Here is an 18,185-nt window from a genome sequence, read left to right as displayed (position 1 = left end):
CTTTCTGCTCCCCAGCACAGTCCATGACAGAGCCACAATAAAGCATCTCATGTTACTACCTGTAGTATTTACCCTTTTTATTAGTCCCGCATGCTAGGTGTCTGTCTGTCACATCCATCATTCCCTTTCTAACAAAGTTCTTACTGTCTGGAAAACTTGCTGCAGAGTTCCCAGTAACTTCATTTGACCACAAACTCAAAATTATTAATTAAATTCACAAAAAATTTGGATCATCATCTTATGAGCCTGACTATTTGCAAAATTTCTGATTTTGTCAGTGGAGAAACATAAAGTCAATGATTTACAGTTTAAGTATAGGCACAGTAGTTCAGCTGTTGCACTTGAGGCAGCTTGGGCTAACATGAAAAATAAAAAGGATAAAAGAAAAATCACCAAGGTGATGCTGCATACTTTCACAGAAGAGTTTGCAGTGTTGAGTCAGAGTAATTAGTTTGCAATATAGTATATTTAGTGGAAAAAGTAATTACTTTTCTTTACATTGTTGTCATGCATATGAGGACACATTATTTTGCAGGGGAAGACACAGGTTGATCATTTACTTGTGGAACTGACAATTTCAAATTGGTGAAGAGGAGGGGAGGTTTTTAAACTGTTTGGTCCATAATTCATGAGCATATTTGACCCTAGTATTCTGTCTAACTCCACCAGAAATTAAATGTAGCTCCCAGTTCAGCCACCTTTTATAGTCTGTATAGCACAGCCTTGTTATGCATATTTGTACAGTGTATAAAACAACAGTAGAAGCCCCAAACCCACTGGGGCCTCTGGAGGACTTTCACAGCATAAATATTACATGGTAGTATATTACTAGGCAGAAAGAAAACCCCAGAAGTTTAAAAAAGAGCTCTTCTGAGCTGTTTGTACTCTTGGAACAAAGCAAGATTTTATTCTTCTGATTGCATCCTCATTTCAGCAAAGAACAAATCCTAAAATTTGGGTGTCATGAATGAGAGACAGTAGTTACTGGTAGGAGCAGAACAGCAGCCCAGTCTGGGTGCTGACACCACAGCCACTGGCAGATGACTTTCAGAGAGGTGTCGTGTGGCAACAGGAACCTTCAGCCACTTTAAAGTGTGCCATAGTAATATTCCAACTCTGCAATGTCCTGCATTTCAGGTTGGTGGGGCTTTTCAACTCTGAAGCAATAGCTTTCAAAAGTACAGGGTCCAAATCAATTTGTAACCAGTCCTTCCTCTTGCATATGGCCCAGGTAATACTGATAACTTATCTTGCAATGTGGGAAATTTATGAGTCACTTAAGATAAAAACTCCGTGTTTTGATTGCCTAAAATTTCTGTGGTTTATGATAGATAAGTACTGTTTTTTCTTCTGTAATTACTTCCTTATGACTCCTTACTTGTTATCTTTAACAGATTTGGAAAGAAGAAAGAAGATAAAAGTGGGAAGGCAGATCAGAAGGGGGCTCCAAAGCAAGGCATGCTTAAAGAGGAGGAGCTGGAGAAAATGAAAGATGAACGTGAAAGGTGAGTAAATGGCAGCAGCATCTTTGTTCAACAAGTGAAAAACTTCAGAGCCAGGGGTTTCCTGAAGGAACAGCCAGCCAGCCTGTCCCAGACAATGCCCACTGCAGTCAGGTCCAGGCAACCCAGAACATTAGGCCAGTCCTGGCCAAGTCAGAGCTGCTGTGTGAGAGGAGCTTGTTCTCCTGCAGTTTCCGTGCACTTCACTGTAGCATTCAAGTCCCAACTTCTGCTTTAGCTGGTGAAGATCAGTTCCTTCAAAACCTGTTTCACCTCTGCCCGTTCCCAAGGCCAGCTGACAGTAATTTTCTCCTCTACCTCTCTACAGCAAGAATCTCCTCCCTTCTCTCCTGACTGCTGTTGCCATTGTTTTCTAGCACTTTGGATCTCTTTGGCTTCAGCTGGCTGTGCCATGAAATGGTAGTTTTTGTACTTAGGTATGTTCTTTTCTGCATAGTGTTTGCTGGTAAGCCACATGTTGCGGAAATACGTATGCAACAAATGTTGAATATGCCAAGGAAACACCTGGAAGAAAGCAGGTTCAGATGGTTAAAATCAGTCTGTAGAGGCAGGAATCTGCCAGCAGTGGGGTGGGCAAGAAGGGCAAGGCAAGAAGCTGGGTGTGTCCCAGCTAGGAGCTGCTGTATCTCTGAGGTAAGGCCCTAGAGGCTGTCCTGTTCATAAAATACACTTTCCTATGCCCAGTCTTAGCAAATTCCTTATCTTTCCAAATGAAGAGAATTTAGAGTTTTCTGCTTTCCCCCATGTCTACCCTTCAGAAACCAGAAACAGTTTGTCAGTGTCAACAAGGTTCAGAAAACTCCACTTTCCCTTTCCCCAACTCACCCAGAAGTACTTCACACGAGGTCTTTGTTTCCCTCTGATGGCTGCTATCAGAAAAGCTAAAGAGCCCGTAGTTCCTGACACTCAAGAAGTGTCTGCAGTTGATGAGCAAGTGGATAAAGTTACTACAAGCTGTAGTGACACATGTTGTCAGTGCAAGGAGAAAACTTTCAGAGGTGTCTCTTCTTCACTGGAGCATCCTGCTCCTGGGAGAGGGAATGGAAGCAGACATGGTTCCTTTTGGGCAGACAGTGTTTCCACACAGGTCAACTCTGTAGTACATGTCAGTGCCTAGGGAGAAGACACCCTGCTTTCAATTGAGTCATGCAGTGTGTGGTCAGCCCTATAAGTGGGAGCTGATGGGGTTGATGGGGGAAAAAAGTCAATCCAAACACTTGAAGTCGGCTGCTAATTTTTACTATTTTAAAAGCTAGCAAGGTATCTAGTTACTGCAGTGCTGCTACTGGATATGCTTAGCCAGTGCTCAAGTATTTAGTTCATCTAAGTTAAGTAGTGTCAGGAGAAACTTTGTACCATTTGTTTTAAAATTTCTGTGCCGTGTCCTTGATTTTGCCAGATTGATGAGTGCCTTTATATTAAACTGCTGACTCCCAATTTGGATACTGGCAATTTGAGAGGTATGTGTCCTTCATTTTAAAGAAGCCAGTGTCTTTTATTAGGATCCTGGCAAGCTAAGAAGCATGTATTCCATCTGTTAAAGGGCCAGTGTCATTTACTAAAATGTTGGCAGGCTGGAAGGAATGAACCCTTCTGTCTAGAGGTCTAACGTTCCAATTGGACACAAGATAATTGTTCTTAATATTTCTTTAGTGTTGTGTGCTTTTTTTTTAATTACAGTCACTGATTGACAGTAACTTGGTACGGCTGCATTAGAAACTGGCAGCTCAATGTCTCCATCATTCTGGTTTCTCTAGAAATGATTTCAGTTTTGACCTGGAAGAGTTTGTGACTGAAATGGAGAACAGCAGGTGTGTTGAGAAGTGGATGAACCAAGATGATATTTTTAACTCACTTATTTGATTCTTCTTCTGTAAGGCACAAGAATAGGAATATCACCCTTTTATATCAGGTAGTACATCTTATATCTTTGGGGATCCAAATTAAAAAATAAAAATTAAATCAGAAAAATAGTGAAGAATTTTTCTCTTATGTTATCATCAAAGGAATGCAACACCTGCTGTAAAAACAAGCAATTTGCTTCAACTTTCTGAATGAAGTAAGAGCATGGCTGTGTATGTTTGCCCACATAAAACTACCTACAGGCTGACTATTGAGCCCTTCTTGAGCTGATCATAAAATAGAAGAGGCTTTATTTTTGTTAGAGGAAAATGTTATAAAGAAGCTACTTCTCCTATGTGGGTAAAAACTGTTTGGGAAATTGATAAAAATCACTAAGGAAACATTACCTGACTTGAAGGTAGATCAGTCCTTTTTGCTTAGTTGTTGACTTTTCACCTAATGATGATGCTCAGAAAGACAGTAAAGACAAGTTTTATAACTCTGTCCCAAGATTTAGTAATTCTATAATGTAATTCAAGTCCAAGATTTTAATGCACATATTGGCAAAGAAAACCTTGTGGCACATTCACACCATAGATCATCTGCTCCTATGACTTCACTAGCTGCAATCCTGCATACTTGGTCTCATATTTATAAAACTGAAGCTTAGTCAAACACGTTCATATTTTCAAATCTGTTCTTGTTGAGTGAAATGAGTGTATGGTAAAACTACCGGGGGCATAATAGCAGAACAGACTACAGAAACATACCAAGTTTTGTCCCCTGATACCTGTGATCAAATCCTATGTTTAACAGCTTGAACAAACTAAAATTGCTCTTCTAACATTTAGCCTTTCTAGAAGTAACTTAAATGCACACCTAATTTTACTTTTCCAAGATTAGCTGGATAACTAATTCTTGTTCAGATCCTCAATCCAGTTATTACAATCCTGAAGTCATATTTTTTGCATAAACAGCTTTCTTAAGTGCTGACTGGCTACCATTCTGATACTATGATTTTTCATCTCACCATTTTTTTACAGAGGCCATGTTGTCCATTTTGGACACTGGTAGAAGAGGTTGGAGTAGTTGACTTTTGGGCTGGGTGTGACAGGATAAATGATCAAGTGCTTTTCAGCATCTTAGCAGCTGTGGAACTCGCCTGGTTTTGGATATTGGTTTTGCATGCAATATATGCTTGGCAGCTCTCCAAAAAGCAGAACACTGTTCCAAGATCTCAGCTGAGAAATATTTTTCAGTAGGAAGTGCATTTTCAGTTTACAAGAGTAGGCTGTCTCTCACAGGTTAGCAGTTTTTTGATTGGTATTGGATAGGCACAACAATATTTCACGAAATCCCAGGGATACAGGCTTTTTGTAAAGACTGCAGCCTTCTTCCAGAAATTTTGACAAGATTTAGACGTGCAAAAATGTCAAATGTGTTTACTGCACAACTATGGGCTGGCTGTGCAGTACAAGCTCAGTGACTCTGGCTCTGACAGGAAACATCAGCTCTTACGTAGGTGTGCTGCATGAGTGCAAGCCCATCATGCTTGGAACAGGTTGGATTTCCTGCTTGTACAGAGAAGGAGTTGAACAGGGCATGTGCAACAAGTCTGGCACATCCAGAATGTGTTAGAGCTAGTAGGCGTATGCAGACAGAGTAGTCAGTGCTCACTCTGTAGTGCAGATGATTCCCAAAAGGATGGGATTTGCTTGCACATTGGTCCTCAGCATAAATTTGCCTGGCAGCTCCTTTTATGGGCTGCCAAGTTTCAGATTTGAACCTCAGAAAGTGAAAACAAATTTAGTATTTCGCTAGCCTAGTAATTTCTATTTCCATTTCACATTGTCCCAGTCTCAGTCTTCAGTACAGCTCTCTGTGCTGCCTTGTAGCTGCAGTTCTCTGAAGCAGCTCCACATCCTGCACTGAAATGCTGACATCATTATTTTTTTTACTGCTTGTATTCCCTAGCAATCCCCGCCAAGATCAAGGTCTCATTGTGTTCATTGCTGTTAGGGAAGTTTGGGCCTGACCCCAAGCACTTACAGTTGAGGTGGAAGACAGAAAATCTGAGGGGAAAAAAGTGTCCTCCGGGTGGGAATGTGACATTCAGGCAGTGCAGCTGCTTGTCCAGGTTCCTAAAAAGTCCCTGTCAGGCTAAGAATTCATTCCAGGCCTCAGCCCCAGGCTTCCTTTCTTTTCAAAGCCAATACTTTATTACACAACTACTACTTCTGCAAGCTTCAAGTAGTGAACAGGAACTTGGGATGTTAGGCATTCCTCCTTTAGTAATAGCCTTATCTGTGTCCAATTGAATATGAATTCAGTGCCTCCTTTAAATTACTTTCTTCTCCCCCAACCTCCTTTAGTTTTCATTGTGCCAAGGTGCTGCAATGTCAGTGAAACTTGACTGAAGAAAGACAGGAGTTCGTGGTAGTTCAGGAGGATTGACTTAACTGGTGGTACAGTTCTTTGAGGTGGTGGTTTGTCCTTCCTGACACAAGTCACATGCTTCATTGGACTGAGGCCCTATTTTAAATAAACTCATCATTTTGTTCATGCTTCAAAGAGTTTGGCTGTAATAAAGCATGTGCTCCAAAGGTCGAGAATCTGCCCATAAAAGGAAAAAGCAAATGCTATACTGAGGGTTATTTTGATCAAGCTGACTCAAATCTGTATTTTTAGTGTGTTCAGTGTAAATTACTCAGAATTTATCATTTTAGCAACAAGATGTTTGCTACATTATAAAATACTGGAAGAGGCCTTGTCTTTTCCTTCCCTTAAAAAAGATTTCTCTTTATCCCTTCCTCCATTTCTTTCCTCACTCATTTGGGGTTGTCTTTTAATTTTCTAACATTTGAAAGTAATTTTATAACAAACTGGATAAATATATTAGGTGCTTGAGTTTTACACATAATTTTTTTGCCTTTGAAATGCAAATAAAGTAGCTATCAATTGAAAGAAAAAATTTCTTTCCCTGTTTGTTTAGTATTATTTTACTGGGATTTTTCTACTGAGACCTAAGTCTCTTTTCCAACAGAATTGAACACTTGGCATTAGAATAAAATTTAGAAAATGGAGCACCTTGTTGAAAATGGGATGATTTTTTAAAGTAGCGCGAGAGTTAGTTAATAAAGACGCACTCTATGTAAAAAATATCCTCTGCACATTTTTGTGGGAGGAGTTTTGTTAAAACAGTCTTGGTTTTGTAGCCGTCATTGGAATTAATTGAGGAAATTTTTTTTAATAGTATTAAGGCTTGAGTAGAATGTTAGAGAAGCAGAAGGAATATCTGGCCTCTGCTTTCTCAATGTCTGAACCGAATGATTAAGTTATACTGTATCTCAAATTTGGGTAAAACTAAATTGTTTCAGTTTTTATATTAGAGACTAAGTTTCCTTCACTTTTTAGAAACTTTCCTGCAACTGCAGAGCATCTCTGTCGTCTTATCAGCCCTCATGCTTGTTGCCTGTTCCCATAGTTAAAAAATCAATACATACGCTTTTGATATTCGGCAAACAGAGGTTTAATTTTGCAGCTGCAAGATCTCTGCACAAGGGGAATGCATCTTAGAGAAATAAAAACATTTAGAGTCCACTTACAAAGGAGGGAGTACTTGGGAAGGAAACTTCATTCCCTGTCAGCATTTGTTTCATTATATTTAATTACTAACAATTTATATGTTACTGGAAACCAAAATGAAAACAAGAATAGATGGATATATGGCAGTATGGTAGAAGAGCCAAATTGCTTTGAATCAAAAGTTGAAATTCAGACTGTTGCAAAAATCAAAGTATGATTTTTTTAATGCGTAGTGCATCTTAGAGCTCATACACGCGCACATTGTTACCAATCCCATGTAGCTTTTGTTCCTGTGTATTCCTCCACTTGCCAAGTCTAAAAGCATTATTATGGCTGTTTATTGTTCATATTGATCTCTGATAAAACGTTGGTAATTTTTATTCTCACCATTAAGCCCTGTGCTAAACCACATGTTTTTGGGACACCTGAGCTTGTGCATCATTATTTATTAAGGGTTAATCCAACATGGTGTATCTGTTCATTGAGTATTCCTGACTTTGCAGCACAGCTAGGTCCTGTGGTTTAGACAAAATAAAGTGTTGGATGTGATCCCAGTTTTAATACTCCCAATTTATTATAACCATTGAACCCTGATCAGATCACGGATTGGATTGGATCCCAGTTTTTTAAATGTCCCAATTTATTGCTGGCTTGCAACCCTGATAAGAATACATATTTGATTAAGGCTTCAGTTTTCAAAAATTCCAGTTAATTACTTTTAGATTCTTATTAGATCATTGCCGTGTAGTATGGTATGTTGAAGTTATGAGAAAATTACTGGATGCTGTTGCACAGGTCAAGGTCATAGTTTCATTTTGTGCTGACAGTATGAAGTTATCAGATTTCTGTTTATTACTGTGGCAGCACTTGCACTGGACAGGAGGACAGATTAATCCCAACCCATTGATTCTGAATGATTCTCATTTTAGATCTGCTGCTGCTCTGCATACCAGAATATGTAATAAAAGCCTACCACAGAACACTGGGAGATTGATGTTTGGTTATGAGTAGCTGAGGTAGATGGGTCTCACCTACCTTTCACAGGTTTGGTTGTAGCATTTAGAACCAGATAGCAATTTTTGAGCTGCTTTGTGTGGCTTTTCCACTGCTGGAAGACATTTTTAAGACAACATTAGGTCTACAGTTGATCCCCAATTGTCCCAGGTCAAGCATATTAAGAACTGATGATAACAGAATGGCACCTGGAATTTGTCTTTTTCTTTAACTATCACAACACTATTCCAGGTGTTGCTGACTGATGGGAGCAGCACTTCTAGGTGTCATAGCTATGCCCTCAAAATTTAAGCACGTAATTCTCATCCAAGCCATTTAGCATCCTTGTTTTGCTCACCATTGAGGCACTGGTTTGTTCTGGAGACACATTTTTACAAGCTGTGCCACCTGTCCACCTAAGAGGTCAGAGCAGCTCAGGGACAATGGCCTGGCTCTTTCTTGCTTAAATGGGCCTGTGTGTGGTTCTGTTCTGTGTATATCAGAGTTTTATTGTCTGATGGTTATTTTGATGCTATAAACCTGAAATGCTGCTAGAAACAGGCCAAACTAATAAAGTGAAACTGGCCCAGGTTAAAGGAGGGCTTTCTAGGAGACAGACTATCCTGGCCTACGGATTTTCTAGATGCAGTACTGAATGTAGGTCAGCTCTTGCCCACTGTGAAATCAATAAGGGCATAAGAATTACTTGGAAGCAGCATTTCATTCCTTGCCCTTCCATTTGTGATTTATGACAATCTATCGTAAATCTTTGGCATGCACTTTGAAGTAGTGCCACAGCACAGAATTCCTGTTTTTAGCTCCCTTACTACAGGATAAAAATGAGAATGCAACTCATGGGGATAGACAGGCAGGAAATCTGTTTGCATGTGTAAATCTCCATAGTGATCTTAAACCAAAATACCTGAAAGTCTTAAAGCTTTGACTGCTCAGTCAAAGCTGAGTTTTGCTTTCAAATCAAGTGTTAATTAGAAGCAACCTGTGAATCCCAGACTAACAGATGGAGACTGTTCCTGTTCTTGTACAGAGAGATTCTTTTCAATAGGTTCCAGGTTCAATGTCATGTGTAGAATAATGAAATGTGCATGGAGTGCCATATCACATGAAGCTAGGCTTGTTCCTTGCACTACTAGGATTTCATCCAAATGAAGGTATAATGTTCATGCCGTTGCAGAGATGGTTGTGTGAACTCATGAGGTTGTCACCAGGAAGTGGAGCTGCAAGTATCTGTTCAGGAGATGTTCCAAGAATACCCCCTTACTCAAGGAGGTCGCCCAGGCACTCAGCAGCTGCTAGTCTTCCTGAATCTATCCCAAGCTGTGTTAATGCACATGCTTGTGAATGCTGGGTTTTCATGAGGTGTCAGATCAATGTTGTGCCTTCCATGGTCAATACAGTATCTCTGGTATTTTTCCTAAGATGATATTACCAATCCTCAGTGTTTTTCACTGATACTTTCTACAGTAATTGCTGGAGCTGAGTTAGTCACTGGCAGTGAATAAGTTCATAGATGGATGTCTCTGTCTGCCCATAGCTTTTCTGCAGGTGTACTGTGATTACTTTATGCTTGTTCTCTGTTTATCTGATGAACTTCTCTGAAACTGTTTGATGTCTCTGTTGGAGAGCTTGGAGGGATGATTATGTGGCATTGACTGCAACTGGTATTGTGTGCATTCCTGGCATTAAGTACCCCATGTCTAAAGTGTAAGCAAAGTTAAGTCTTATTTTCCAAGAGGATTGTTATTTTGATTCTCTTTTTGTGACTGTTCCAGAATGAGTTAATGTTCACAAAATGGACTTGGGTATGATGTGCACAGCACCTTATGTGCAAATGACAGGAACCTGAGAATTCCTTTAAATCAGCACTGGGAGCTGGGCCTTGCACCTCCAACTAAGGGCTGCAAAGTCTCTGCAGACTCAAGGCCATTTTACGGGTGGAGCTCTTAAAGGTGTCAAAACATCTCAGGTGAAAGATGCTGAAGTAATTTTGACAAATCTGGAATGTTTCCATTCCTTAATCCACATTGTCACAAAACAAGGAGCATCCTGTTGACAGGAGACTGAGAATCCTGATCTGTGCAGTCTGTCTTGCTTTCAGCAAGAGATTGGGCAGAATGACCTTCAGAGGACTCCTTACAATCCAAGTTTTACTGATATTGTCACTTCAAGATGATAACTCTAGGGTAGCTGTGAATAAAGGAAATTACATAATGCCGTAAACTGTAGACTATAATATACTTGGTTTTCTGTAATCTGCTGTGTTTTACCCAGTGTACAACTAATGTGGACAGGCAGAAAAACTTCCTCTGATTTAACAGTAAGAGTAAAAATCATGTTCTTGTTGAAGTTCACAGGATGGGAGAAAACACACTGACCTCATTAGAGCCGGGATTTTCTTTAGGGGGCAGGATCCTGTATAAGTGGGTAATCACTCCTTGTCACCTCAGAAATAAATGGAATAACATTAAGACTTCAGTCTTGTCTGTCCAAAGCTCACATTCCTCATTTTGTGCTATGAAAGGGCTATGTTTCATCTTCAGTTTCTCATAATCTTAAATTTTAAGGTCAGCATAGCTATATCTCCATCTTAGATTTTTCTGTTCTCCCTTTCTTTACTTACAACCCTCCAAAGGCAGCTTCTTTGGTCAGTTTAGTATTTTACAGAAATGGGGTAGTTATCTGGAGCAGGCAATATTTTATGGCTTGGTGGATTTTTATCATTGGGGCATTTAATGCTGCTACAAGAGCTATATTTTGTTACCCTGAGTTAGTCTCTAACTCCCTTAAATTTGTGGCTTGCCTTTTTTTGTTTCTGAGACTATTTTTTTTAATTTCTGTTTCTATTCTTGTTTACAATTACAGAGACTAATTATGGGGGAGATGTTCAAATCCAGCACAATAGAATGAGCTGGAATGAAGAAACACTTGCATTGCTTATGGGGAGGATGTAGAATACCCTGAAAGATAATTCTAAATTAGATATTGTTTGATTCTCCATGAGTCCATATCAGATGTCCTCAATTTGCTGGCAAGAGGTGGATTTTTTTTTTTTTAAGCTATGGGATTTGCCTGCCTCTAGAGTTTTGTTAGGTGATGATGTTTGAAAAAATAAAAATTACTCTTCTCCTGATAAGAGATGCAGGTTTGCATAGGATTGTTAATGTCATTATAGGCCACGTCTGTCTGAAAAATTATTATCAAATTTAAAAAAATTAAAAGCACTGTACTGAAGTTATCTCCTCAGATACTCAACTGAAATATACCCATTCCCATCAGTGGTTATGGCTTATTAATGTCTAAAGGAACATTGTATTCATTCCGCTATTATGTAAATGAATGAAAAAACAAGATTTTAGTTACCAAAATATATTTTGCTAGCAGCTAAAAAGGAATTAAAACATTAAACCAAATGGAAATCTTAGTGACCTCCTGCAGAAATAGGCTGCTTGCCTCTAGACAACCCGTTACTCAATATATGTATGAATTAGGTAAATGAGACACAAAGGCAGATACTAAATCAGATGTAAATTGAGTAATCATTACAGTATGTAGATCTAAGGGAAAGTCACATGAGTGGGGAAAAAAGCAGTGAAGCAGCTGAGTAGAAAAATGCTAAGCCTCTCAATCTTCTCAAAAAACCTAAGGATCAGGCTCCTTAAGTCTAGGTATACCTTAAAGTGATGGTATGCACACTTGATTCCCTACTTTTATTCTGCACCTCTTATTGCAAATGGAATAGAAACTATCCTAAAAGACCTACAGCCCAGTTTCTGTTACATGTTTGGTCTCTGCTTATTTGTTCTTCTCCCTGAGGAACATCTTGCATTGACTTCACTGGCATCTTGCTCATTCATCTACCTGGTCGTGCTTCCACAAAATCTGTTACTTTTACACCACCATATAAGAAATAATGCTGTATTCATCTGAAGTATAAACAAGAGCTCTGTGAAATACATTATTTTGGTTAGCAACTGCTTTTTCAGTCCTGCATTTGACTACGCAGGCATTGTGGGGCTCAAAGCGTGTCATTCTTCATGCTCTGCTCAGTACTAAGCACGTGGTCAATGCATGGTAAATAAAAAAAAAAATTATATCACTTTTACTCTTTCCCTGGAAAGTCAGAAGAAACAGGATAACCCAGAGCTCACAGGGAGTGCAAGGGAGGAGGAGTTCAAACACCTCTGAAAACGTGGTGCTTTTTGTTGTAGCCTGTTTTGGTTGGTTGTCCCTACATTCAGCTGTTGTGATGTGAAATGCAGCCTTACAGCTCTCTGAGTAAGAGAGCCCACAGTGTCTCCTGGCCCAAGCTTGCCACATGCAGGATTTTCCCTCTGGTCAGACCTAGTAGCTGCCAGTGCCACTGAATTACTTCTCGTGTCTCCTGTTGGGCAGCAGGCACCCTGTCTCCAGCTTGGGGGTGGCACAGCCAGGAGGACACGAGTCTCCAAGTCTTGTCCTGATCCAGAGTGATGACTCCTTAGCTGTCACTTGCACACTTTGCTTTGCACACTTTGCTTTGCACACTTTGCCTCAATGTGCAAAGCTCCTTTTGAGCTGGGGCTGCTGTTGGGCCCCCAGAATTGCAGGTTGGGCTGCAGTCATTGTCTTTCTGTTCACTCCCCATTGAAGGCCATCTTTGGGCTCCACAGCTTTTAATGGCCCTGGCCTTCTTTGGGCTGCTAAACTGGTAACATTAAGTCCTGTATTTTAGTTTTCACAGAGTTTTAGGAGCTTCAGCATTTTCTTGATACCCAATCGCAACTCACCCACCCACCCAGCTTCCAACTGCTGGGCCAAGAGATGAGAAGTATCTCTTATGGCTTTCCCCAGCCCTCACATTTCATGCCCAAAAGCATTTCTGGGTCTTCTCCAAAAGTCACTTCTGCTCAGCTGTTCTGGAGTTTTCTTGAGGTAGTTCACATCCCTTCCTGCAGCTGCTTCACTCTGTGTATTCTGCAGTCTTTTAATCCAGCTTTTGCCTGTCAGTGTCTCTGTCACTGATGTCAGGCTAAAGCGTTTTACATTGTGTTTGTCACAGGCGGTGAATATATATGTGGTCATTGACAGTAGCTCAGCAGAAACACAATAACTTGTTAAGCCACAGTAACTCAATCGTGTGTCTGAGCTGCAGCTGGAAGGAGCTCTTTGGGCTGTTAACCCTGTCACAGCTGCTGCACTCTAGGTGTGTGCATCTTTTCATGTGTTACTAGACAAGAAGTGACCGTGTACGATTTGTGCACATATGTCAGATGGGAAGATTATTTGAAGGATAAATGAGAGCATTCCTTGATTTATAGCTCTGGGGGTGTGCTACTGAGCTGTATGTGAGGTGTACAGAAGTGTTTTCTAAATACTGTGTTCCACTTTCAGAAGAGCAGTAGCTATATGGATCCTGTCTTCATTTGACTTCCACAAATGCAGCATGTTTTTTAAATGTTGCCTGGAATTCTGTTGACCTATATATATTATCAAACAATATTTTTTCTGAAATTATTTGTTGTAGAGAAAGGCTATAGTAGGATACATGTTTGGATGCTGTTGAGAAAAAGATAGGTCTCAAGAAAAAAAAGAAAGGGCATTTCTTGATATGGCACTTCTGTTGCCTGTCCTGGCTGCTTGTGTGCCAAGGCTCTGTTTTTTATAGAAACTCAGCTAAGGGAAGTTGGTGCAGTTGTGCAGTGGTTTAACTGGAGATCACAGTGTTCAGGTGGCAGAAGAGATCAAGCAGAATTGATAAATGGTACTCAAAAGGAAATATATCTAACTTCCCTTTGCTCTGTGTGAGTTTTTCTTTTCCCTTTCCCTCATCAAGAAGTTTGTAGAAACTCTAGTGCCACACTAAATTGTTCAGATGGTGATCTGTACCTCTCCTCAGCTCTGGTTTCACTGCCAGCATCATAGTGCTGAGGGACATTTTATCTTTCTTCACAAATTTGCACCAGTTGTTTAGCCAGACCCACCCACTGGTGCAAGCTGGGGGCTGTCTCGAAATAATTGTTCAATGAGCTGTTTGCAATTGCAGTTGTGTTAATTTGGAAGTTTTTTAGGTTGTTGTTGGGGTTTTTTTTTGTAAATAAAGATTTTGCTGTTTGAGGTCGGGAGAATTTCAGAGAGAGGTGCAGAAATGGTGAATGACTTGAGTGGGATATAGAGAAGTAGCCTTCTTAGTAAGAGTTGGCAGATCATTGAAGAAGTTGTGGAGGCAAGCACATGCTCTTTTTTTTTTTCTCAGTAAAGGATTCCTGGGCACCTACTGTTACGTGCTATGGAAAAGATTGCTTTAAAACTGTGTGAAAACATGATGCCAAAATACAGGGTGGAAATGTAAAACTTCACAAAAATGCGAGAAATTTTAAAGATGAAAAACATATGAAATGGCATGGAAGGACAGGTAAATAGAAGGAAAGAAAAAACAGCCATCTGATAGTTTGTTTCCCTATATTTTGAACATTTGGATTGAAATGAAAAAGAGATCACCAAGCACATTTTATAGATTTGTGTGGAAGAGTAAAAAGAAAACACGAAATATTAATGCAATTATAATAGATGTATTGAAAAGATGAAACATTGATCATAAAGAATTTCACATAGCCTGGTATTGACTGGTCCATATAATATAGAATGGAAATAATTGTTCTTGAGAAGATTTGACTTATAATACTGGCAGCAATTGAAGATTGCATTCAGAAGGAGAAGTTGAAGAAGCTAGGCTTATTCACATGAACAAAAGAAAATTGTGGTGACCTAATTCCAGCTTTTGTTGTGCAGAATATAGCAGTATTGATAGCAGGACAAATTACTCTTTCTGGCAGACATGAAAGCAAGATTAGCGTGATGCTGCTGTGCTGCACTACTCTTGCTTTCAAAGTGCTCTCAAGTACCTGGGGGACCAGTGTTGTACTGGTCCAGAGAACAAGAAGGCTCATCATTTTCTGAGAAACAGTCACTCATCTCGGCTCTGTGCCATGCGTTCTGTAGCGCCATGTGATAAGAACATGTAGTCTCATCACCCTGTAGTAAAGACCTCCTTGAAATGTAGTGTCCTCCATTTTTCTGCCTGCGTACTGTGTGTACATGTAGCCATGTATACTGTAGGACTTGTATCTCATTCCATATATTCCTGCACTGAATTATGTGTTTAGGGTGTTTTGGTCCCTAATTGAGGGTGAAGCACTCCACAGTTTCCCAGGTTAAAAAAATGAAGTGACCTCAGCTGCCCCTCCTAAGTCTCACCCTCAAGGCCTTTCATCTTCTTGGTTTCCCTCCTCTGGACACACTGCAATGCTTTGATGTCCTTTTTGCATTGAGGCACCCAAAGCTGCATTGGTACCCAAGGTGGGGCACACAGGATCTGAGCACCACAGAGGAGAAATGTCATCTGCTTTAGTGAGGGAAGGCAGAGTGAATAGTGGGCACCCACCCCCCCACAATGATTGATTCATCTATGCAGGCTCATCCTGCTGTAAAGTATGATTACATGTTAAGTGTTAAAAACCAGCATCACCTCTAGGTAAGTCCTAGTTAATGGAGATGTGGAACTGGAAAGCATGAGTGATATACATTGATGTATTCAAGTATGTGTGTAGAAAGGCATGTTGTTCTCATTAGAATTACTGGTGAACCTTTTTATCTACAAATTATTTCTAAAGTATTAGTATTTTTTAATTATATAATTCTAATGAAACAATAAAAGTAATATGAATCCCATTCTACAGTTAGTAGTTCCTGTCAGTCAGATGGAAGCTTCCAGTGTGCTCATCTGTTTCTTTAGGGAACCTTTTTCTCCGTGCCTTTTAAAGACTTTCTCCAGAACACCTTCATTTTTCGATATGCAGAGTCCTGAGGCCATTAGCCTTGCTGAGATAACTAAGTCTGCTAGACCCTTTTCACTTACACTCCTATGGTACAAATGATTCTGTTCTTTCCACACCAGTGTTGTACGTTTAGTTACAGTCAAAAGCAAATGTTGGCTTCTGTCAGGCATTGCATCTGTGTGTCTTTCTTCTGTTCCTTGTTTCTTCCTCCATGCTTCTCTATTTTCTGTAAATGTTGTTTATTACATACTGTGGTCAGCATTCTGCCAGATCCATCTCATTGCACTTAATTACGCTGTCTTGAAGAGTAGCTGAGCAGTTAACAGAAGAGCTCACAGAGTCTTGCTGTACATTTTTTTTTCTCCAGGAGGAATGTTGAATCATTGAATATCATCTTAACTTGAAATTTACCTGAATATGTTTTACTATTCCAAAGAGATTACACAATGGCCCTGATTAGCAGCAGCGTTTTGTAATACCACTTACGGCTTTATCACAGTGGAATACTGCCAGTAACAGTCTTTACTTCACTTATATGTACCAATTCATTTCTGTCAAATTTCTATTCATTTCTTTGCTGTTTTACTTTGTCCCTATCTCCTATATAATAAGGCATGATTTTCACATTTATGTAGCCAAAAAAAAATTTTTTTTAAATTAGATCTTCAGCAAATTAATTGTGGTCCTTTGATTTGATACAAATAAGCCATCTCTCCATTTACGTTCACATAATCCACTTTTCACAAGTTAATGTATTTAGGAGAATCTAGGTGGGTCAAGTAAGCAAGGGTCAGTAACAGTTCTACTGGCTAATGTAGATAAAAGTTTCAGGACTGGGTTAGGTATATTCAACTGCAGTGTGGAAGGTGCAGAATTAAACCTGTATGTGTTCATGCATCTGCACTTGTGAAAAGCCACACTATGTTCAGCATTAATTTTTTTTTCATCAGAATGGTGACCAACCTTGCTTACAAAAGTGATTGCAAGAGATAACAAAATTGCTGCACGCACCATTCTGTTTTATCTGGCACCAGTTTCACAGTGTACTGAAAGCTCTAAATGGTTGGGCTCAGGGTTGGTGTTTCAAATTTCTGTGATGGTTGCTGCCGAAGCAGATCTCACTGTATATTTGTTCTTTATTTTTCGTTGTTAGGATTGGTGCAAAGCATCAGGAATTACGGCAAAAGCAACTGAGAGGCCTGAGTGATTATTCTAGTGGTCCTGGAGGACCTGACATTGATGATGATGAGGTGGATCCAAATTATGCCAGAGTGAACCACTTCAGAGAGGCTTATCCACCATCAAGCATCTACAGACCAGCATCACCAGCAGTAGGAGAAACCTTTGTTTATCTGCGGGATTCCTCTTCAGCACCCATGGAGAGGGAGCACTTGGAAGGACTGTATGCAAAAATAAACAAGCAGCACTACCCACAGACATCCGGTGACAGGTAATATTGCCACCTGGTATTACAAAAAATGATAGCTTGATGGGGAAGGAGCCTGGGCCTGGGCAGGGGGTCAGACACAGAGACTGTTCAGATGCCCCAAACCCCTGTATTTACTGACTAGAAAGCCATGAATTTCCTCTGACCCAAAAGCAAGATTTGCTGCAGCAGTAACCCCAGAGCATCTGAGCAAGACAACAGTCAAACAGAAATCATTAAAGAGAAGTCCATATTTCACAAACACAATGAATGAACTGACTGCAGTCCAATTCCTGCACTGCTGAGAGAGTGTTTTTTTTCTCTTTCAATCGGGAAAAGTTCTTACCCTGCAGCAAAAACAATCCCAGTTTTCAGATCCCTTTCGATCCTGCAGATCATCAAATGCCTATTAGTAACAGGTTTTGTATGATAGCATGATATATTGTATATGTTTATGGTTTGGATTTTCCCAGCTGTGTGATATTACACACTTTCAATTAGTTTGGGGAGAGGACTGGGAATCATGGCATTTTTATGCAGACTGTGAAGTGTGGCTTCACAAGACTGATTGCCTTTCACAGCCTTTCCAATAACTAAGTGGGAAGGAAAGAACAATTTTTAATCCTTACTGTCAGCCTTCCAGCATTAAAGAAAGATGGTCAAGTTTTTCCTGGGTTAAAGGGAAAACAAAAATTCCTTTGAGTTGATGATATACCCACCATTATAATGATTCTAAAACTGGTTGCTTCTGGTATTTGAGGCTAAAAGAACATGAGTCTTCATTACCGTTGTGGCATTAGTTTATCAATGTTGGCTTTTTCAAACCAAAGTACAAGTATGTGGGGAAGATATACCAGTCTCTGTGAAAAGAAGAACTGACAGAGGACAGACATGGGGGACTTAAGGAACTGCCATGCTTTGAACTCATATTACAATCTGTAGTGTCTCCCCATAGCCTTAATCTGTGCTATGTAATACCACACT

General features: G+C 39.9%; 1 protein-coding gene across 7 annotated transcripts in view; it reads left to right on the top strand.

Annotated features, from left to right (window-relative positions):
* PARD3B (par-3 family cell polarity regulator beta) overlaps positions 1-18,185 on the top strand; it is a 398,314-nt gene that overhangs the window by 299,386 nt on the left and 80,743 nt on the right. For 5 of the 7 annotated variants that reach the window (XM_085066248.1, XM_085066247.1, XM_085066246.1 and 2 more), the window contains 2 exons: positions 1,395-1,505; positions 16,929-17,225. In XM_085066248.1, the coding sequence (XP_084922374.1) occupies positions 1,395-1,505; positions 16,929-17,225 (408 nt within the window). The remainder of the gene's footprint in view (positions 1-1,394; positions 1,506-16,928; positions 17,226-18,185) is intronic. The other 2 variants (XM_085066249.1, XM_085066251.1) reach the window with 1 other exon arrangement.

This window comes from Lichenostomus cassidix, chromosome 7, assembly GCF_008360975.1.
Source record: "Lichenostomus cassidix isolate B80296 chromosome 7, HeHo_3.0, whole genome shotgun sequence".
Taxonomy (NCBI): Eukaryota; Metazoa; Chordata; class Aves; order Passeriformes; family Meliphagidae; genus Lichenostomus; species Lichenostomus cassidix.
This window is presented reverse-complemented; position numbering and strand designations above follow the sequence as displayed.